Source organism: Typopeltis vanoorti, chromosome 4, assembly GCF_054136105.1.
Source record: "Typopeltis vanoorti isolate ZY-2024b chromosome 4, IOZ_Tvanoo_1.0, whole genome shotgun sequence".
NCBI lineage: Eukaryota > Metazoa > Arthropoda > Arachnida > Uropygi > Thelyphonidae > Typopeltis > Typopeltis vanoorti.
The window spans coordinates 49682389-49705803 of NC_143552.1; the positions used below are offsets into that span (position 1 = coordinate 49682389).

Consider the following 23415-nt stretch of genomic DNA (forward strand, 5'->3'; position numbering starts at 1 on the left):
ACATATAAAAATATTTTGGGAAAATTTGGAGAAAAGAGCAAACCAATAATAATGGCAAATACCTGTTGGATTTCTGCTCAGGACATGGACTGGTTATTACAAACACAATGTTCCAACATAAAAATGTGCACAGATTCACATGGAGTCTTCTCTCCATGTGAATTTGTGAATTGGCAAGGAATAAGAAAAGTTTCATTGGCTATGTTATTGTTGATAGTGATGTTTTCGCACTGGTGCAGGACACCAGAGTGTACAGGGGATTTGAAATTGGAAGTGATCACCATTTAGTCCTGAGTAGGATAAAATTAAATTTCATATTGACAAAAAGAACATGTAAGAAAGTTTTAAAGAGAATAAAAGTTGAGCAGCTCTCAGATGTGAACTGTAGACTAAAATACACAAATATTATTCATGAAAAAATGAAAGAGTTTGAGAGCAGGAATCAAACCTTGGAGATTCGTTGGCAAGCCCTGGAGAAAACACTGATTGTTTCAGACAGAGAGGCATGTGGTGAGGTTGTGTGCAAGGATAGAAAAATCAGAACTCCATGGTGGACATAGGAAGTTAAAGAGAGTGAAAGAAAAGAAGAAAGCATATCAAAAGTTTCTGGCAAATAAGTCAGCTTGTGCTCTTAGAGAATACAGAGACAAATGTAAGAAATCTAAACACTGTGTAAAACTGGATAAACAAAAGTCATGGGAGAACTGTGCAAGTTGGAGGTTGTTGAAGAAGCTCAGAAATGGGGGAAAGAGTTCTGTGAAAGTAATTATAGATGATAAAAGTGACATGAAAACAGGAGAAAAAGATATCCTTGAAGTATGGAGTAATTACTTTGAAAAACTGCTAAATGAAACAAGCAGTGATGACAGCACAGTGGTAAAAAACACTGACCAGGCATGCAGTCAGGATATACATATCCATACTTTAAGTAGAAAAAGCCATCAAAAGCCTGAAATGTGGAAAGGCATATTCGACCAGAAATGCTCAAGTTATGGAGGTATAAAAGTCGTACAGTGGCTTCACTGCAGAGGGATGAATTCCAGATCATTGGAGTAGAGCTCTAATAGTACCCATATATAAAAAGAGAAATAAAACTGAATGTGAGAATTACAAAGGTATTTCCCTACTGTGTTCCTGGCAAGAGCTATGCAAGTATACTTGAGAAACGGTTGAGAAGGATTATGGAAGAGAAGCTTGGTGAAGAACAAGCTGGATTAATAGAGGCTGACAGGATCAGATTTTCACTTTACAACAGATAGTTAAGAATTAATGGGAATATAACAAAGATCTGTATTTAAGTTTTGTAGATCTGGAAAAGGCATATGACAAGATGCCAAGAGAGAAGCTATTCCAAATGCTACAGTTATATGGTGTTAATGGGGCATTATATCAAGCAATACTTAGTCTTTATTTGAGTTGTAAGTCAGCAGTTAGAATTGATGGAAGTAAAGGAAGATGGTTTGACGTTAAATCTAGTGTCAGACTGTGATGTACATTATCCCCTTTTTTATTCATTAACTATATGGATCACATTATGAAGGAAAGTGGTATTAATCCTGATATCAAAATTGGAGGTGTTAATCTCAGCTCTTTGCTGAGATTAACATTTGCAAGATTCCCTGACTAAATTGAATAACTGTTGTCATAGATATGGTATGAAGGTCAGCATTAAAAAGACAAAAATAATGAAAAACGGCAGAAACACTATTCGATTCACAATGCAGATTGAAAATATCAATCTGCATTGTGAATGGAGAACTTTTAGAACAAATAAAACATTTCAGCTACTTAGGCATGATTTTTAGTGAAAATGGTAAGTTATATATGGAAATAGACAACAGAATCAACAAAGCTGGTATGGTAGGAAGTCAACTGAATTAATTTATATGGAATAAAAGAGAAATTAACCAAAACAGAACAGATGTCATCAATGGCAATATCATATTAAAAAGAGGATATTAGGAAAGAACTTTATATTGTCAGCATCCTGGAATGCATTAGCAGAGCTAATCTCAGGTGGAATGGTCACTTAAGCAGAATGGGAGAGGAAAGATTAACAAAACAAATGTTCTCTGCCAGGTTGGCAGTAAAAAGTCTCAGAAGACCAAGATATAGATGGATTGATGCAGTAAAAAGTGCCTTAGAAGACAGAAATATAACACCTGATAATATTGGAGTCTTGACATTTAGCAGACTAATTTGGAGGAAAATTGTAGATAGGAAGTTAGTAATGATGTAAATTTTTCATGTAGTACTATCGTATCTTGTACACCTCTTGAGGATATATATCAGGAATTTGATGATGACTTCAAGGTTTGGTTCTTCTTTTCAAAGTGCTTCAGATTTTTCTTCAATGTTTGTATAGTCTTATTTACAGTTTATCTGTAAAATCATCTCAACTTTAATTTTTTTTAAAAGTTTCTTACATACTGTTTTTTTCTGTACTCTTACATTTTTCTCTGTATTCTTTTAGGGCATCTGCTGACTTATTTGCCAGAAACATTTGGTATGTTTTCTTATTTTTCAGAGCTGCTGCTTTAACTTCTTGTGTCCACCATGGTGTTCTTATTTTACTATCCTTGCTGACAACTTCACCACATACCTCTATAGTTGAATCAGTCAATGTCTTCTTCAGAGTTTTCCACTGAGACTCCAAAGTTTGATTCTCGTTTTCAAAGTGCTTCAAATTTTCTTCAATAATGTTTGTATAGTCTAGTCTACAGTTTATCTGCAAATTTGCTCAACTTTAATTCTTTTTAAAACTTTCTTACATGCTATTTTTTTTTTTTTTTCTATACTGTTCTGTCATATGAAAAAGCATGCAAAACAAAATCTTGCAACTTGAAAAAGTACAAATGCAAAATTGATGAAATACATATAAGAAAGAAGAGAATAAAAATGGCATGAAATTATAAAAATGAGAAATCTGGAATTAACTTCTAAATTTTATTTAAGAATCATACATTAACAACAGAACACAGAGGACTGACTGGAACCATTGAAAACACACAAAACAACACCAAAATTAGCCATACGTCATAAAAAAATAGTGTAATGCAAATAATAATTGAAAGCATATATGAAAGAAACTAGTAGAGTATGAAATTATTAAAATGACAATCCTAAATTAACACAAATTTTACTTAAGATCAGTATGTTGACAATAGAACACACTGGATTGGCAAGAACTTGACATGAAAAAGTACAAATGCAGGCAATAATGGGAGGGAGACATATAAGAAAGAAGAGAACTAGGAGAATATGGTATTGTAATAATGAAAATGCAGAAGAACTAAATTTCAAAATGTTAAGTTAGCTTCAGTTATTGTTTCTTACCTGAAATCTTCCTAATGAATTAAATTGTGTAGGCAATACAGTTAAAATAACATGAAAATTTCAGCAGCCAGTCAATTACAAAGAGGTTGGGGATCATTAGTGATGAACATCAGTTTGCATTAGTCGCTATGAGAGGAGGATAAAAGTGATTTGGCAAATTGTTGTGAAAATGTAGACCATGGATATGAGATTTCTGAGAAAAATTAAGGAAGTTATATTCTGCCACTGATGCAGAAAAATTCTAGCATCTAGAATTTTTCTAAATAAAATTAAAAATGAAGATATACATTGAAATAACATTTATTTATTTATTTATTCATATGGAGTTTCCTCCCTTTTCTTCCCCATCCTTATTGGGGAGAGTTGAGTCCCCTCATGGGGGATTAAGTATTTATGGCTGTAGATCTGTGTGTGTACGGGGCTGGTTTGCCTGCTTGCAGGATGAAAATCCCCAGATAAACTGGGGGGGGGGGGGGGGGGGCTGCTGTCCACGCCCAAGACCGGCTAACTTGGCTATGGCTGAGGAAGATCCTTAAGCTGCTCATGTCGGCGACGGGGAATCAAACCTAGGACACTCCTTCCCCGGGCATATGGTTGCGAAGTGCAAAGCCACTAGGCTAATCGTGCAGACATTAAAATAACATTATAAATGTATTATTATATATTAGAAGCTTGTCATTATTAACATTCAGGAGTGTGTGAGCAAAGTTAATATCAGGTAGTGTGGTCACTTAAACAGATTGTGAGATGAAAAGTTAGCGAAACAGGTGTTTGATGCTGGGATGGCAGGGGGAAAAGACCTCAGGGGAAGATGAAGATGACCTGACAATATTGGAGTCCTGATAGGCCAGACTAATTTGGACAAAAAAAATTTGAAAAAAAAAAAAAAATTTTTTTTAATTTAGAATAGTTCCATTTAGGTTAGGTTTGTTTAAAAACATTCACCTTCTTGCAAATTAATTCTTGAAGTTAATTTTATCATAGGTCAAAAGATCATGACTAAGTTATCTGGACTTGTGAATTAATTAAATGTGATGCTTGTTCTCTCAGATTGATGTGGTACAAATTCATTTTATTTTTTAGCTGAAGTGTTTTTCATTTCCTGCCTTTTTAATTTTCTAGCTGCTTAATTTTGAGTTGATCAGATATAATTATTATTTACCTGTGTTAGACTTCCAGTACAGCTAACCTTAAAATATTTGCTTCATTACTGTTACAATTTCCCAAGTCCAACAGTATTATCATATCTTAGTTAACAATGGATGAATCATAGACATAGAAATGGAGAAATTTTGGAAGTACGTACATACTGATGTGCATATATACTGCAATAATGACTTCAGCATAAAGGCTGAAATATTCGGTTAATTAATTTTAAGTACTATTGTAAAAATCTCTTGTGGTAAAAAATATAAATATTTTTCACCTATATCGATTTTACATAGGCCATTAAAATACGTATAATTAAGAGTGTATATAACCTAATGTAAGGTAGTAAATTTTGTAATATAATGTTAAAATAACTGAATCTAGAACCACAAGCAATTGTAACAAAAAAAAGCTCAGACAGGATTAGGCTAGTAAACTGAAGGTCAACAACAGTCTCAAAGGTCACCGGACTATGAGTTTTGCTGCCAAAACCTACTGTAAGTGTGGGTGTTGGGTGTTAAGGGTGCTACCAGTAAATCTGTGAAATTTTTTGGATATGATATAAAAGGCAGAGATTGAGGCACGAAGGTTCTCTCTTATTTTTTTGTTCCTGTGGCAAGCTTTTTGAGGACAGGAAGAATTGCGATCCCGCAAGCAGTAGTTTCTGGAGATCATGGAGAGTTCGCTGGCAGTATTACAAAATATCCTTCCATGAAATTTGAAGAATGTACTGATCCATGTGCGTGCTGATTTGTAGCAGCCGATGAAGTTCCTAACATCGACGAAAGGAAGGAATTTGAAAGTCGACAACTGCCAGATAGTATCCGATCACAGCCATTGTGCAAGAAAAAGAAAGCCAGCAGAATTCACCCTTAACCCTTTTGGATTCAGGACTGTACATGATATAGAGACCTTGTAAGTAGATTGCTTTATGTTAGTAGCCTAGACTGTGTGCACTGTTGATTCTGTTTAACTAATGGTATAATGTGTTTGAAGAGGTCAGAAAGCCGAATGTCAGTTTGAATGTGTATAATAGAATACTGTAGACTTGAATAATGCTTGTCACTTAATGTTACTTAATGTTTGGGGCGTGTATAGTGTAATTTTGCCTTATGTTAGTAGTAATGAGAGAAAGGTTGTGTGCTGAAATCCATCCACGTGCTTATTGAGTTGAGTGTAAATAATTTCTTTGTCTAATGCTTTAAGTGAATTGTTCTAATGAATGTGTTGAGAGTTAGGCATGTGATATGTCCTATTTACTTTTCTACATAAACTAAGTTAAAATAAACATGTTTGGTTTTGTTAATAGCCTGCCTGATTGAAGTTAGCCAGTGCACTGTCTCATAAAAACAAATCGAACCTGTGTGACCTAAGTAAAGTTACAGCCATGACCGAGTAATTTGGAGTTGCTTGAGATAAAATTGATTTGAGTTATTCCACATGCTTAGGTAAAATATTCTTTGTACATAAAGGAATTCTTTTACACGATACTTAATGGGGCAGTCGTTAACAAAAATAAATTTTTAATGATTAATACATTTGAATTATAGCAACGTAGATTAAGGATTTGGTTCCAGCCAGAGGCTTTTCCTAAGTCTAAGAGATTAGTCCATGTGAGACTATACTTTGCGGCCTTGAAAGGGGGGAGGAAAGCTAAGTAGATTACGAAAGGACTAAAGTTAAATAATAGTATTATACGTGAGTTAAGATTAGAACATTTAGGCATTTTGTACAAGCTCAAGCAACTGCAAAATAACGAAGTGAGAGGGGAAACACATAAAGTAAAGAAGTAACGTAATAAAATATCATAAACTATATAATAAACAATAAAATATAAATTACTAAAAAATTTACACTATCATAATACAATTTAATGGAATAACTATAGCACAAAGAAAAAAAAATTAAATAGCAGGTTTAACCGTTTCAGTATTTTGTCTCTGTCATAGAGACATCTTCAGGAATACAAAGCTAAAATTTTAATAACACACAAGAAATAATGAGTGGAAAAAATGAAATTACACTATATAAAGACTCAAGTCTTATCAGGAGTACCCTCTATGGGTACTGTAGGCTAGCCTTAGTTGTTGGATAGGAGGCCTAAGAATTAAAGTTTCCCAAATCTTTTGGAAGTTTATTTTTCACTTGGTTAGACTATAATAAATTTAGTTTAATCCTTTATCCAAGTGTAAACAAACAAAGTTTGCACCTGAAAATAACTTCAGGACTCGGGTAAGCCAGTGCAACACCAGGCAACTCCGAGCAAAGGTGGACCAAGCTCTCATCACTCCTTGTCTCAGTATCTCCCATAATGCAAAAGCACATCTCCTTGCAGACATGTATATTGCAATGCATTAAGGGAAGGGCCACTACCCAGACCGGTTTCAACCTTTATTGAGGTCTTGTCAGTGGGAGGCAGACCCAAACGTGGAGATACTAAGGCAGAAGCAATGGTGTTGCACTACCCTACCCCAGTCCTGAAGATATTTTCAGGTGCAAACTTTGTTTGCTTACACTTGGATAAAGGATTAAACTAAATTTATTCATCATCATCATCATCATACGTATCAAAGATTTAGGCTTAGCATGGCCTGTTCCGGCCTTAGAAGTCATCGTTGAATTGTTTAAGAAGACGTCCTTGTTTTCTTTTTCCTAATGGCTTGTACTTTAAGGCTTGTTTTGGTAATCTTTCTGTTTTCATTCTTTGAATGTGTTCCATCCATTTATGTTTATATTTTTTAATTTTTTCTATTACTGGTTCTTGGTTTAATTCTTTCATAATATGTTCGTTTCTTTTGTGATCAAATAGGGTATAATTTTGCAGTTTTTCTCATAAACTTCATTTCTGCTGTTGTTAATCTTTGTTTGTCTTTTTGTTTTATTGTCCAGATTTCGCTTCCATACATTAAGACCAGTAAGGCTAATGTATTGTATACTTTTAGCCTGGTTTGTTTTTGAACTAGGTTTGGTTTAAATATAGAGTTAATTACACCTGTTATTTTTAAATATTTCGCAATTTTTACGTTTATATCTTTTTCATTTTCATATGTAATCATGCATCCTAGGTAGTTAAATGAATTCACCTGTTCTAAGATCTTGTTATCTATTACTATTTTAGTTCTTGTTGGATCTTGTCCTTTAAAGGCCATAGTTTTTGATTTTTCTGTTGATATTATCATACCATAATCTTTGGATATCTCATTTAGATTTAAAAATAGCTTTCTGTAAGTTATCTTCAGAATTTGTAATTATTATTTGGTCGTCTGCAAAGAGGAGAGTGTTTAAGTTAACTGTAGGTGAAAGTTTAATTCCTTGCTGTAAATTTTTACTCCATTTTATTATTATTTCATTTAAGTAGATATTAAAAAGAGTTGCTGAGAGGGGACATCCCTGTCGGACCCCTTGGTTTATCTCTCTCGTATATGATAGCTCGTGATTTAATCTTATTTGTATTTGATTATTTTCATATATACTTGTGATAGTTTTTAGGATATTATTTGGTATTTGTCTTTCTTTTAATATGTTAAATAATATTTTTCTTTTAACTTTGTCAAATGCTTTTTCAAAGTCAATAAATGCAATATGTGTTTCCAAATTATATTCTCTTCTTTTCTCTACTATTAATTTTAGGCAAAAGGCTGGGTCTATACATGATCGTCCTTTTCTAAATCCATTCTGTACCTCTAGAATAAAGTTTTCAGAATATTCATTAGTTTGTTATTTAAGATTCTGCTATATATTTTGTAACAGGAATTTAGTATACTGATACCTCTATAGTTTTTAGGGTCATCTCTATTACCTTTCTTAAAGATAGGAATCACAATTGCTTTTTTCCATTCTATTGGGGGGATACCAGTTGAGTAAATTTTATTTAAAAGTAATAAGAGTCTTTTTTTGAATCTTGTTCCTGCATATTTATATAGTTCTGAACCTAGCTTATCTTCTCCAGGTGATTTTCCGTTTCTTGTTTCTTTCAGGCTGATTTCTAATTCTTCGTCAGTTATTTCCTTTTCATTTTCGTTAACTGTTTGCCAGTTGTCTTTTTTAAAATATTTGTCTGTCCACAGTTCTGTGTAGTAATTTAGAAATTCTTCTAATTTTAATTCAGTGTTTAATTTTGTTTTCTTTGGTATCTGCATTTAGGTGTTTCAAAATCTTATATACATTGGGTCTTATTTTATATAAATCATGTTCTAAATTAGAAACAAATTTATTCCATGATTCTCTGTCTTTTTCTGACTTCTCTTTTAGCTATGGCTCTTATTCTTTTATATTCTATTTTATCTTCTAATCTTTTACTGCTTAACCATTTGTGATAGGCTTCTTTTTTCTTTTTAATTATTTCTTTGATTGTATCATCCTAGATCTTCAGTTTTTTCTTTTTAATTATTTCTTTGATTGTATCATCCCAGATCTTCAGTTTTTTCTTTCATTGAATTTTTTGGTCTTTCCTAAGCTTTCATTTGCTGCTGCATTTAGTATCGTTTTTATATTAAGCCATTCTATTTCTATTTCTTCATTTTGTTTTATTTTATCTAGATATTGGTTAATTCTTTGTTCATATAGCCATTGTACATTTGTGTCATTCAATAGTCTAGTTTTATAAGCAAATGTTTCAATTTTTCTTTCTGTTCTTGTTACTTGTAGCCATTTAGGTGGTAATCTTAATTTTATTTTAACAAGGAAGTGGTCACTGCTTATTTCATATCCTCAGTGAACTCTAACATCTAGTGAAAATTTTGATGTCTTTTCATTTAATATGAAGTAATCTAATATTGATTTTCATCCTCTTGCTGCCCAAGTATATTTATGTATGTCTTTATGTTTATAGAAGGAATTCATTATTTTTAGGTTATTATAAACTACAAAGTCAATCAATTTTTTACCATTTCTGTTTGGAGTGTGTTCTCCATGTATTCCTATATTATTATTAATTTTCGTGTTTCCAATTCTTGCATTTAAGTCTCCTGCTAAAATTATGTAGTCATTTTTATTTATTTTATTATATATGTTTTGTAGCTGATTATAAAAATCAATATTTAATCTGTTCTCTTCCTTCTTCTGGGGCATATAAACAAATTATTGTTAAATAGCCTCTATCTATTTTTATTCTAGCTTCTATTATTCTTTCATTCCATAATTTATAATGTTTTAACTGTTTTGAAAGGGAGTTATGAATCCAAATCATGACTCCTGCTTGTGCTCTTTAGTCTCTGTCGATTCCACTGTATATCACATTAAAATTTTCAGTTCTCATAGTTCCTTTTAATTTCTTTTTTGTTTCAGTGATTACTGCTTTTTTAAAATTTCTTTCATTTAGTAACTGGTCTAATTCTATTTCTTTATATGCTATTCACTAAATTTATTATATTTCACAAATCTTGTTGTTCTTAACAGAACCATATTTATTAAGATTCATTTTCTTCTTCTTTCTCATCTGTCAGATGATGAGTTGAGTTCTCTATGAACAAATCTTTGCCATCTAGTTCTTTCTCTTGCCATTTCTGATATTGATTATTCACTAAATTTATTATATTTCACAAATCTTGTTATTCTTAACAGAACCATATTTATTAAGATTCATTTTCTTCTTCTTTCTCATCTGTCAGATGATGAGTTGAGTTCTCTATGAACAAATCTTTGCTATCTAGTTCTTTCTCTTGCCATTTCTGTTATCTCTCTGAAGCTCTTAATAATTGTGACCTTTCCCTCAAAGACTGTAGCAGTCTGCCTCTTAATCGCATTCCTCCAATGATTCCATTCAAGACCATATTTGGTAATTTTTGAAAGGACATTCTCTGAAGGTGTCCAAACCCAGCAACTTCCCCTAGACCTATCTGGAGTATACCAGGTCCCTTGCAATTACAAACTGTCCTACTACGGCCAGACAGGCAGGACAACCAATATGCTTTGCATTAAGGAATGTGAAGTCATTAGTCTCTATATACAAGTTGCCCTGTCCTGAAAATACTTCAGGCGCTAACTTAGTTTGCTTACACTCTTGAATAAAGGATTAAACCAAGAATATAATTTCTTAGCATCTCTAATCCAGAGTAATTTAATAATAAGGTGTGACACCTTTGTGCACATATCCTTGTTTTATGATCCCTAAAGATGACAATGCGACATTGCCATCTTTAGGGATAACTACCGAAATATAGGTAGTTATTAATTAAAGTTTTTATAATTAATAATTGAGTTTACGTTGTCATTTCCTAAAAAATTAGTAGTTTCCTAAAAAAAATAATAGAATTATAGCTATGATATTTTCTCTATAGTTTGTGTTTGATTTGCTCATTTGTTTTGTGTTCTGACTAGTGAGTCTTATTTTTCTTAAGCATTTTATTTCGAATGCTCTGATTTTCTGTATTTTTTTCAGATTTTGTGTCCAAGTCTCAGCTCCATATGCTGCTGTTGGTATAATAATGGCTTTATAGAGTTTTAGTTTGACGCTTTTTGAAATTCTGTTATTTTTTCAGATTTTGTTTAATTTATTCATATTAGACCATCCTTTAAGTCTTTATTTTACTGTTTCTGTGTTATTGAGGTTGTAAGTTATGAGACTGCCAAGATGTGTAAATTGCTAAATTTATTGAAATTTTTTCCTTATCTCTTACTATTTTCATTGTTTTAGTTTTTCTTAGATTGATTTTCATTCTAAAAGTTTTCCATTCTTCATTTAAAATTTTTATTATTTTTTATTTTTTTTCTAATTGTTCTTTAGATTCTGCAAGAATAATAATATCTGCATATTTAATGTCATTGATATTCATATCATTTATCTGTAGACCTCGTTCTTCAGTTAAGGATTTGCATATTTCTTCAAGATAGATAATAAATAAATTTGGTGAGAGTGGGAAACCTTGCATTACTCCTTTTATACTTTAAATTTGTCTGTTTTTATTTTATTAAATTTCACAGTTGCTTTGGTATTTTTATAATAATTAATTGCATTAATGGTTTGTAGTTCAGTATCTGACTTCATAGATTTTAAGATGTTTATCATCTTGTTCTTGTCAGTGAAATCAAATGCTTGGTTTAAGTCACTAAAACTGCAGTATATAGATAAGTTGCATGTCCAGTACTTTTCAGCCAGGCTATTAACTGTAAAAAATATGGTCTGTAGTAGACCTTCTAGCTCTGGATTCTGTTGTGAATAATGCATGTAATGATTTTGTAGCTATAATTTTCACGTCTTCGTTTAGCTTCCTTTTTGAAAATTGGTATTAGGATTCATGTCTTACAGTCATTTGGAATTTCACCAGTATATAGTATTTCATTAAAAAGTGTTCAAGCAGGAAATTGATGGCTGCTATGGCACCATATTTCCACAGTTCAGTAGGAAGTTCATCATAACCAGGTGACTTAGATAAGTTCATTTGGTTTATTGCTTTCAAAATTTCTTCTTTTATTATGAATGCTGCTTTTCTCTTTCTGTCTTTTGGTTTGTGTTTTTCCAGTCCTCTTCCCTCTGGAAAAGTATCTGGTAATATTCTTTCCAAAATTTTTTAAATCTCTTGAATTGTTCCAGTTTCAGTATTGTTGCTATCTTTCATTTTTAGTGGTTTCGTTGTATAGTTGTTTAGTTTTGTTATGTTAATAATGTTGCTTAGGGTCTTTGGTTTGCTATTTGTAGATTTCAACTTAACTTTATCAAGATTACGCTGATTTTTTAAATCTATCACTGACTCTAAAAAGAGTCTTTCAAGTTTGTATTTACAAAAATAATAATTTTCTTCCATCTGATTCCATGCAAGTTAACCAAGGCATGGTCAGCTAGACCTGACTGACCATAGTTGTGGCGACAAATGTGTTTTTGTATTCATCTAAACAGACGTTAGCAGATTTCCCAGTCTGACAGTAATATGATAAGTTGCAAGAAAAAAAAGCAACTTTGTAAACACCTGGAATATAGATGGGAGGAAGTGAATCCTTAGGAGACCAGAGAAGGGAAGCTAGCCTAAATTGAAGCTTGAAAGCAGTGTGGAGATTATATTTCTTTAAAGTTCTGGCTATTTTTTCTGAAGTACTCCTGTAATTGTCAGCTGCCACTAATTTGCTATATTCTACTATATCTTAATTTTGCTCACACTCTGCAGTCTAACAAATTTATTTGCTTTTTGACTGCACCAGTTAGACTATGTATTGAGTGTGAGTTTATAATATTCTAAGCTGAGGACAAATCAGATATTGTTATTATTCCCCACTAAAGTTAATCTTTACTTTAATTCTGTCATGACTTGATCTTAATAATTTAATCTAAGATTGATACTCAACTTTTGATTACTTAAACTTATGCAGGTTTGAATATTTTTTGGGGTTAGTGCATTGACAAAATCAGTCCAATGTATTGTTCACAAACCATTTAATTAAATTAAGAATTCTTATTACACTGTCCGATCCACATTAGCACATTTATACAATTGGATCACAATTCATAGTTACTTACAAATTTTTCTTAATTAGGTTTAGTTCTCTTACATTTCTACTCTTAAACCCTAAATACAATTTGATGCATCCTACTAGTCATTCTTATACAATTTGAATCTAAAGCACACCTTGAGTGAGCCTAACTCAATATTAACATACACTACCTCATACAGTACTCTTCTTACTCTTATAATATTAACTTACACAATCTTATCGTAATTATTTATGTCATCACAACGAACACAGACACACTTGATGTGAATTTGTTCGCAGTTATCACATATCTTAGTACTTGCAATGAGTTGCAATCTTTACAATACTCTCATTCAGCACTATCCATTACATGATTATTTTGCCACATGATGGTGTGCTGCCTTTCTCTTTCTTTCTGCTGGCTTGTTCTTGACCTCCTACTGAATTTCTTCTTTGTCTGAGTCTTCGATAATTCTGTATCCTTTTGCGCCCTTAATTCAACGACGCAACGGCTATGGGCAGCTCTCTTCTAACGAGGTGTTCCGACAGTAGACAACAAATTTCTCATGGCATTGGACTCGGGGAATGATCTGGACTTGAAGAAACTCTGGATATAAGATGCTTCTCTTTCAGTGACTGAAAGTAGACATCATGTGGCGGTGGACCCAAGTAAGAGACGGCTGAGAAACCTAAGACTTACAATGCTTCTCTTTCAATGATCGACATTGGACCCAGGTAGAATGCATACAATTGATTTAATCAGTTGTTTGCATTCTACCTTGTAAAAAAATGATAGTTTGTTAATTTCAAACTGATTTGGCAGTATATTTAATAAATAATACTTGTGTTTACTTGAAGATAATTTATAATACTATGGCACAAGTTTCCCTCAAAACTAGGGGATTCACATTAAATAAAAGAGGAGGGAAAGAGATTTATTGTTTAATGGTTCTTATTTATCATTCCTTTCAAGGATATCTTTTAGAATAGAGAAAGTAAGGAAATAGCTGAAAGAGATGAAATGTAGGTATTATTAGAAATATAATTATTTCTCTTTACATGTTTAAAACTCATTTAGTGAATAAATTTATGACACTTGATGATTATGCACACCACAACAATATCATCTCTCCTTGAAATATTGTCATTTCTTTTACATGAACAAATTATGGTGCACACAGTACACTGAGCTATTACTTCTTTTATAGCATGCTAAATCTTATTTTATTTTCACTTTAATTTCACAATATATATATATATATATATATATTTTTTTTTTTTTTTTTCACAGTGTCCAGAATCCAACACCAAGAAAGATCTACTGGCTTATCTGCAGCGTATTGCCCTATACTGCCACCAACTCAATATTACCAGTAAGGTGAAAGCAGATGTACAGAATATTTCTGGTAGTCTTATTGTATCTGGGGTAAGTAACAACTTTGATGAGTTTCATATCACTGAGAATTTTCAAGTTTCATTTAATGTTATAGTATGCCTACCGTTTGTAGGTCTCTCCTTGGCATTTTGCCAAGACTAGTCGATTCATGCTGAAGGGGAGAAAGAAATGAAGGATGTACGAGTTGGTCGCTAACATGCGAAATCACGTGCTTTCTTGTCTGTCGCTGTATTAGTAGTAGCTTGATTTTTTGCATTATTTTTTATTATTAATTTGTATGATGGATCCAGTACAGTCAACAAGTTCTGTTGCTAAACGTTTCAGTAGCTCTTGCAAAAGAATATTGAATAATGTGCTGACATTCTGCGAAAAAGAATCGTCAGAAGGCCATCTCCTTGTTCCCCTTTCTCAAGTCATAAAATGGGCATATCGGGGTCGACTGTTAAAAAGAATTCATAGGGAATCAAAAGGTCAAGGTAAGCCAAAATTTAAATCTCCTAAAAAAAAAAGTGCCAGAGAAAGTAAACCATCCAAACTGTAGCTTTGAATGATTTTGATGTAGACGTTATAAGAACTATTCACGAATTTTACATGGTCGAGAAAATAGTGCCAACTGTTCCAAAATTGATTCCCGTGTTTAAAGAAAAAATTGATTTTCCTTGGAAAAGAGAAACTTGAAGGAAAATACTTCATGAAATTGGATTTTGTTTTAAAAAGTCCCAGAATAGAAGGAAACTTATCATGGAGCGAAGTGAAAATTGTTTTATCTAGAACGCAGTATTTGAGAGCAAATAAGACATTTCAGGGAGGAGAAAAGACTGATTGTGTATCTAGATGAAACTTGGATTGATAATAATTTAACTTATGGAAAATGTTGGTAGTCTAAAGAAGAATGTGGAGTGCTACAAACTGGAAATGCCTCGCAGCGCATAATAATTTTGTGTGTGGGTGGAAAAATGGGTTTTTTACCGAATTCAAACTTACTATACAAAGCAAATTCAACTACTGGAGATTACCATGGGCAAATGAATTCTACGATCTTCGAAAAGTGGGCAGAAGAAAAAGTGATTCCAAACCTTCCTAAAAATGCTGTTGTTATAATTGATAAAGCTTCATATCACTCTATTCGATTAAACAAAGTTCCAAATTGATCTAATAAGAAGCAACTTCTTATGGATTGGCTCTCTGCAAATAACATTTCTCATTCTCCAGATATGTGAAAAATTGAATTGCTTAATTGCTTAATTTGAATTGCTTAAAGAAACTCGCCAACAACTAAACTATTTAAATTCGACACGATGCTCAAAGAGCATGGATTTCTAGCTTTGAGGCTACCACCATATCATTGCGATATTAATGCTATTGAGTATGTTTGGGCAGAAGTGAAAAGTTTCATTCGCCATCGCAACGTAACTGGGGATATTGACATGTCGAAACTTTTTAAGCTTTGAGAACAGGCAATTGAAAGTATTATAGTTCAAAACTAGGGAAAATATTGCTCTCATGTCACCTCATTGGAAAATATGTATTGGGACAGAGACGGAATTATCGAAGAATTATGCGAACGTTTGGTGATTCAGTTTAAGTGAAAGTGATGGCGATTCAGATGACTCTGAAGATTAAAAGGATTTGATAATAGTATTTTTTTCCGACATTTTTTTTGCATGGGTTTGTTAAGAGTCACAACAAGTCATAAATAATTAATTGGTTTAGGACATAATCATTTCTCTCAACTGTAAGTTTAGAATATCTAAGTTCATTTGAAAAAATTTCTGTTTTTCTGTATAATTATTTTTATTTTATAGAAAACTTTCTTAAAAATAAACTTAGTTAAATTTTTGTTTTATGCTATACCTTTTTTTAATTTTGTTAATACTCTACGTACATTTTTCCAACTGCTATACAAGCAAAATAGTTACACTTTAAAAACTACAATGTTCGTAAAAGAAAAGCTAAATTTTCCGACCTGTAATAATAAACAAACTCATCCCAGAAGACAGATTGATTACCCTATTATCGGAATGGATTCTCCTTTTTCTGACATGCGCAGAAGTGTTGAAGGATCTCTAATCGGTGGACGAACTATACCATTTAAATTATTCGAATGTATTTAACTTCAAATAACTGTCATTAAGAATGCAGATATCATAAAGAAATGTAGACCGAAATGTTTAAGATTTCCTCACCTTTTTATATCCATTGCTCAAAACAGAATACTATCTGAATGTAAAAAGCATTGCCATACACTAGTGTAACATTACATACACTGAACATAGTGCTTGTCCTGATGATGAACACTATTTCTGTAGACTACAACCCAAATTTACCAAAGGTAACAGTTATTGGCAGCTGATCTGAAATGAAAGACTTGAGCAAGACTGCAGAAGTCTGAATGGACATGTGCTTAGTATAAGAAATTATGATTGATTTCATTACACACCGATCGCTTTCCATTAGCTCTTAAACAAATAAATTAGTAAGGAAATTTTACTGATATTAATAGCTCTATGTGACCAAGGACATTCTGCTCTTGAAGATGAATTTGTTTTTGCTTATGTTCTTATATCTATATCTATGTAGGGTTTGAATCCTTGCATCAGAAACAAAGGTTCTGTCTTTCTGGTAGACCATTTAGAAGAACAGTTTGTAGATTAAATTCTGGTCACAAACTAGAGGAATTTTTCTTTGCTGTTTTTCAAAGCTTGGAAGGGAGCCAATTTCTTGGCTTGTGAGTTTATTTTGACACTTAATTTTTCTGGATGCAGGATTGGGTGATGAGTTTCAATTTATTTTTCCTTTAGAACAGTTTACTTTGTGAAGTTTACAGTCTGTTGTGGCAGGCATTGTATGCATTATTGAGTCAGGCGTAACACATGATGTCTGGAAAGGAGGAAATTCTCTAGCTATTTCTTTATCTCTAGAATTTAAAGTAAATGATTATAATATACGAAGACGAGAGTAAATGATTAGTGGATGATCTTGTGCTGCCATTCCTTAATTGATGTGTGTGTGTGTGTGTGTGTGTGTGTGAACTGAATAGAGAAAGTTGTCCAGCTAGTTACAAAAGTTGGAAACAGCAGACCCAGAATGGTATACCCAATTTTTGTTCGACTTCCCACCCATGGAAGGTTGTAATCCTGTAGTACATGGAAACTGTGGTTGGGCTAAGATTTTATTTTCCTGTTTTATTAATTTTATATACATACAGTGAAACCTCGGTTGTCGAACACCTCTGTTCTCGAACATATTTTCCGAACAAAAAACGCCCTGGTTTCCGAACAAGCAAACTGCAACCACGTGCTCCGCGTGCTGAGCTGTAAGGTGGGAAAGCGTCAGTTACACGGCAGCCTTCATTCAGTGCAGACACCTGCTTGAATTTTCAGCAAGTTTTCTTGATTTTCTTTGTGTTTTGTTGTTTTTTTTTCATAAATTATTATTAATTAAGCCACCATGGGGCCACAGAAGAATAGTGATAGCAGCAAAGCGAAAAGAAAAGTTGTTAGAACCACGATAGAGATGAAAAAAGAAATCATATCCAAACATGAAAATGCCGTTCAGTCTCGAATCTTGCTATGCAGTTCAATATGGTGAAATCAACGATATGTACAATACTCAAAAATAAAGAGGCGATCAAGAGAGCTGATGTTGCAAGAGGAGTGAAAGTTCTTACTAAACAAAGATCACAGACGATTGAAGAAGTGAAAAAATTGTTGCTGATTTGGATAAACGAGAAATAGTTAGCTGGTGATAGCGTTTCTGAGGCTGTAATTTGTGAAAAAGCGAGGCGGTTACATGATGACCTGTTAAAGAAAAACCCTGGTACGAGTCCTGATACCGATGTGTTCAAAACTAGTAGAGGATGGTTCGAGAAATTTAAGAGGAGAAGCTGCTGAGCAATATGTGCAAGAATTTAGTGACTATGTAAAGACTGAGGGTTTTCTTACCCAACAAGTGTTCATCTGCGATGAAACCGGCCTGTTTTGGAAAAAATTGCCAAAGAGGACTTGCATCACTCAGGAAGATAAAAGCATTGCCAGGACACAAGCCAATGAAGGACAGGCTGCCTCTTTTGCTATGTGGAAACGCAAGTGGGGACTTTAAGGTCAAGCCATTGCTTGTTTACCACTCTGAGAATCCAAGGGTGTTTAAGAAAAATAACGTGATGAAATGTAAATTGCCTGTTATGTGGAGGACTAATAGTAGAGCTTGGGTAACCAGGCAATTGTTTATTGAGTGGATCCATGAAGTTTTTGCTCCAGTGAGAAAATACCTTCAAGAAAAAAAATTACCAATTAGATGCCTTCTTGTGATGGACAGTGCTTCTGCTCACCCTCCAGGCTTGGAGGACAACTAGTGGAGGAATCTGATTTTATCACAGTGAAGTTCCTGCCACCTAACACAACTTCTCTAATTCAGCCCATGGACCAGCAGGTCATTTTGAACTTTAAGATACTCTACACCAAAGCACTGTTTCAAAGGTGTTTTGAAGTGACCTCTGACACAGAATTAACACTCAAAGTATTCTGGAAAAATCGCTTAAGTATCCTTGACAAAGCCTGGGCGCAAGTGACTTACAGGACAACGAACTCGGCCTGGAGGAAATTGTGGTCAGACTGTGTAGCAGACAGAGACATTGAGGCTGAGCATGTTGCTCTTGTTGATGATATTGTGTCTCTGGGCAAAAGCATGGGCTTGGAAGTTGACAATGTGATACTCTACACCAAAGCACTGTTTCAAAGGTGTTTTGAAGTGACCTCTGACACAGAATTAACACTCAAAGTATTCTGGAAAAATCGCTTAAGTATCCTTGACAAAGCCTGGGCGCAAGTGACTTACAGGACAACGAACTCGGCCTGGAGGAAATTGTGGTCAGACTGTGTAGCAGACAGAGACATTGAGGCTGAGCATGTTGCTCTTGTTGATGATATTGTGTCTCTGGGCAAAAGCATGGGCTTGGAAGTTGACAATGTGATGTGGAGGAGTTAGTGGAGGATCACAGGAATGAGCTCACCACGGAAGAACTGGAACACCAGAAGGAGCAGCAAAAGACGGAGGTGGAGGAAATGTCTTCAGACACGGAGGAAGGGATTGAGGATGTTCCTAGTTCTTTGATCAAAGAAATGTGTGCAGAATGGGGTGAGGTGCAAAGTTTTGTGGCAAGATATCACCCTCACAAAGCTGTAGCAAACCGCATCATAAATCATTTCAATGACAGTGCTATGTCTCACTTCAGAACCATTTTAAAATGCAGGCAAAAATAAATGTCATTGGACAGGTTTTTAGTGAGACAGAGGCCCAGTGTGTCTTAAGCATAGTCAAGTGGTGCCAAGAGACAAAAGAAAAAGAGAAAAAAACCAAAAGGACAGTAACCTGATGTTTTTATGGAAGGGGATTCCCCCTTACTCACCTCCTTCTACTTATGCCATCAACTCTCCGTATGTATAGTTAAAGTGAAGTTAAATTTTCTTTTTTATTTTATCTATTTATTGTGTCTATTCTTTTTATGTAAGATTTTATGCATTTTCATTATGTTTGTATATGATCATCTGAATGGAGTACTGTTGTAAAGGTTTAAATAAACAATCATCTGGGGCTCGGGAACGGATTAATCCATTTTACATTAATTCTTATGGGAAAATGGTTTCAGTTTTCGAACAATTCGGTTTCCGAACATCCTTCGGGAACAAATTAAGTTCGACAGCCAAGATTCCATTGTGTGTATGTATATATATGTGTGTGTGTGCGTGTGTTAATAGTGATTTTTATATAGAGGATATTATCATAACATTAATCCTGTCGACTGCGCCATTGTTATAATTTAGGATTTTTAATTATTTAATCCTGTATATATAAATATGATCTCTGTTCAACAATTATTTTTAAATTCCGAATGTTTTTATTATATTTATTTATTGCACAAGGGTTCACTACAATTGGTGCAATGACCTCTTTTTTACTATTGCTTTCAGAATCCAAAAAAATCATTAATTCAACACCAAAATACAAAATAAACGCATTTAATAAAACACAAACAATATATATACACTTCAAACAACTTTACATAACTATAATTACAGAATTAATTGGATCCAAGGCCATTTTTTAAAATAAACTTACACTTAAGACTAGACTAAACACTTTGTTTGCATAATGACAAAATGTTCATAGCCAGTTTCTTTCTTTGTTAAGGCCCTTTTCCGAAGATATATGACTTTATTCTTCATTTTTATAGGATCCTTTCTCATCACTCATGTAGCACACATTTATTCTTCCCGACTCAATTCTGTCTTCTTTTCAGTAGAAATAATAATTAGATCCGGCGTCCTTAAGACAGATGAAACTTCCTAATCAGAATTTTCTCGAACATTCCTTTAGAACATAAATAGCAATTTCTTCTTTTATTCACTAATGCTTATTGAGTCTTAACTCTTCCACTTTAAAAAATTCACAGTTCTACGATTCCCCTTTCGGAATCACTCCTATAAATCTTCCAATTAGTGTTTCCTCAAATATTCCTTTTAAAATGATCTATAGCAATATTTTCTTTTATTTATCAATACTTATTCCACTTTGAATCTTCATAGTTCCAAGATTCCTTTTTTGGAATATGCTATTGATTTTCTTACGACTGTCACATAAAAAAACTCAAATTCCTCCAAATCTAAATATCTGCTGGCCTGTGTTTTAATTTTCTCTCCTAACACTCTTCTGTTGTTTACTCTCCGTTACCCTGATTACGAACGCTGTTCTTGTCAGCTGCCAATCACACATCAAACTTCTCAGTGAGCATGCGCACTCCATGAAAGTGGCAAGCGAGAAACTAAATCCAATGTCCTGACACGTAGATTACATTAGCGACAAGAGAATGTCTTCATAAAACCCAACTTAATATTTTAAACTACAATAAAATCGTTTAAAGTAACACAACTATTCAAAGCCGGTAAGTATACATAAATTTTTAACTGCTTTACATATCACTTTGACAAAATAATTTCAATAACAGGCACATTGCAAGTGCCGACAATGCATGTTATGAAACTAAAACTAATAAACAGTTTAACATAAACAATTCGTATTGTTTATGTTAAAATGTATTATTACATAACACGCATTTATATATATATATATTACATAATCAAAACTCCACTCAAGAGAAATGACAAACAATGAACTTTTTAAGCCACATTTGCCTTCGACTAAGCAAGATAGTGGTCTCGCACCAGATATGAAATTTGTCTTCCACATAACCCCAATCATAAACATTTTTGGACATGGATTTGAAACCACTGCCTGTTTGTTAGAAGGTGGATATACTAACCATTCAGCCCACTAAGCCAGCAAATATGGTAGACTAAATTTCCTGAAAAAATACATGGACAAGAGTTCTAAACCTTCCTAAAACACATGAGATAGAGTTAAAACATAATTATAATGGATGGAGCATAAATTAGTTAATATTTATCTTAATTAAGGCTTAATTATATATAATTAGCACTGTGGAACACATTGTGATGGGGTGTGTATGTATGTATGCGTGTGACAAAAAAAAATAAGACAGATATTTTTAAAAAATAGGATCATATAAAAGGGAAATTAGCAAAGAATTACCATTCGGAATATGCACAAGATAGTTTGCATGGTGAGAAATCCCATGTTACATATATTAATTTCATTGCACCGAAGTAATAGGTATATATGGCTCACCTGCTAAGATTTTTACCTGATCTTAAAATGAGCATTTGGTTTCCCTCAGAGGTGCAAAATTGAACTCAAGTATATTTTGGTACTAGTGTTAAATTGTAAGAATTGGGTCACTCATAAAGTTAATGTTCTTGTTGCTACTATCCTTGAAATTTTGTGTCTTTTGGCTAATAATGTGCTTCTTGAATGAATGGGAAAACAGTTTAAAGTAGAGTGATGGAGGGAATATTTCAAAATAGAAAATTTAGACATACAAGTGAAAAATTAAAGTACAGTAAACCTCTCGATTTAACGGAGAAAATTTCCGGTCCATATGTCGTGAAAATTAACACCCTGTTAATTTTAAAATGCTTTTAACCAAGATTTGCTTATAATTAAATTAACAGGTTTTTTTTTTTTTTGTTATTAATTTCCTGTTATTTTTAACAAATTTTAGCAAATTGGGCATCATATGTTGGAAAAACACTGTAGTAATTTAGCCGACATAAATGAGTCACCGCTCATAAAACATGTTCGACGAATGATGAGCACTTGATCACACCAATTGTGTAATTGGTTCTTTTGTCGTGTGGCGTGACTTTCTGCGGCAGTTTTATTATACCTTTTCGTAATTTTAGGGAGTTAATTATTAAAAAAAACAGCAGAATTCAAAAGTTCGAATAAAACTTGCTAGTTTGTTCAAAGCAGGATTACCTAAACCAAGCGCCTCAACATCGAATGTTGACTTCACATTAACTTATTTAAAAGTGTGTAAAACAATTGTTTTTGTTATTACAGTGCTAATATTAATAAAATTTGCAGTATAATGTTACGGATATTTTTATTTTAAAAAGAATTCATGATTTAATTGACTTTCGATTTAACGGACACCTCTTAGCCCCTATTAGTCCGTTAAATCGAGGGGTTTAAGGCCTTGTAGAACACCACCCAGTAATATAAATACTGCAAAACTGGTAATTAGTTTATGGAATTAACAACGCATATAAAGTATATTAATTAAAGGTAACTTTAATAAATAACTTCTATATTTCGGCAATGTCACGTTGCCATCTTCAGGAACATAAAGATATGGTATGTGCACGCAGGCACTAACAAAAGCAAATGAGGAAGAAAGCAAGAAACTAATATTGTTCCTAAAGTCCTAATGGTGCCCTATGGTGGGCTAATTTGGTTGACTTGGCAGTTGGGCTGAAGTTCTCAAAATGTAAGCCTCCCAAATTTGGGGTAGTTTCATGCACCCAAATTTGTTGAGGTTAGGAACGTTTTTTAGAGCTGCTGAAGATTCCTTGAATAATCTCTCGTATTTAAACTTGCTGCGGTGTATTATTTTTGTTTTCTTCCAACGAATTCTATGGCGGGTATCTAAGGCATGGTCTGCCAGCCCAGAGCGGCTGTACTGGTGGAACCGGATGTAGTCTTTGTGTTCTGAA

General features: G+C 33.3%; 1 protein-coding gene across 3 annotated transcripts in view; it reads left to right on the forward strand.

The window, feature by feature from the left end:
- Positions 1 to 23415, forward strand: part of alpha-Cat (catenin alpha) — a 610048-nt gene that overhangs the window by 511008 nt on the left and 75625 nt on the right. For all 3 annotated transcript variants that reach the window (XM_090391790.1, XM_090391792.1, XM_090391791.1), the window contains exon 18: positions 14180 to 14314. In XM_090391790.1, the coding sequence (XP_090247916.1) occupies positions 14180 to 14314 (135 nt within the window). The remainder of the gene's footprint in view (positions 1 to 14179; positions 14315 to 23415) is intronic.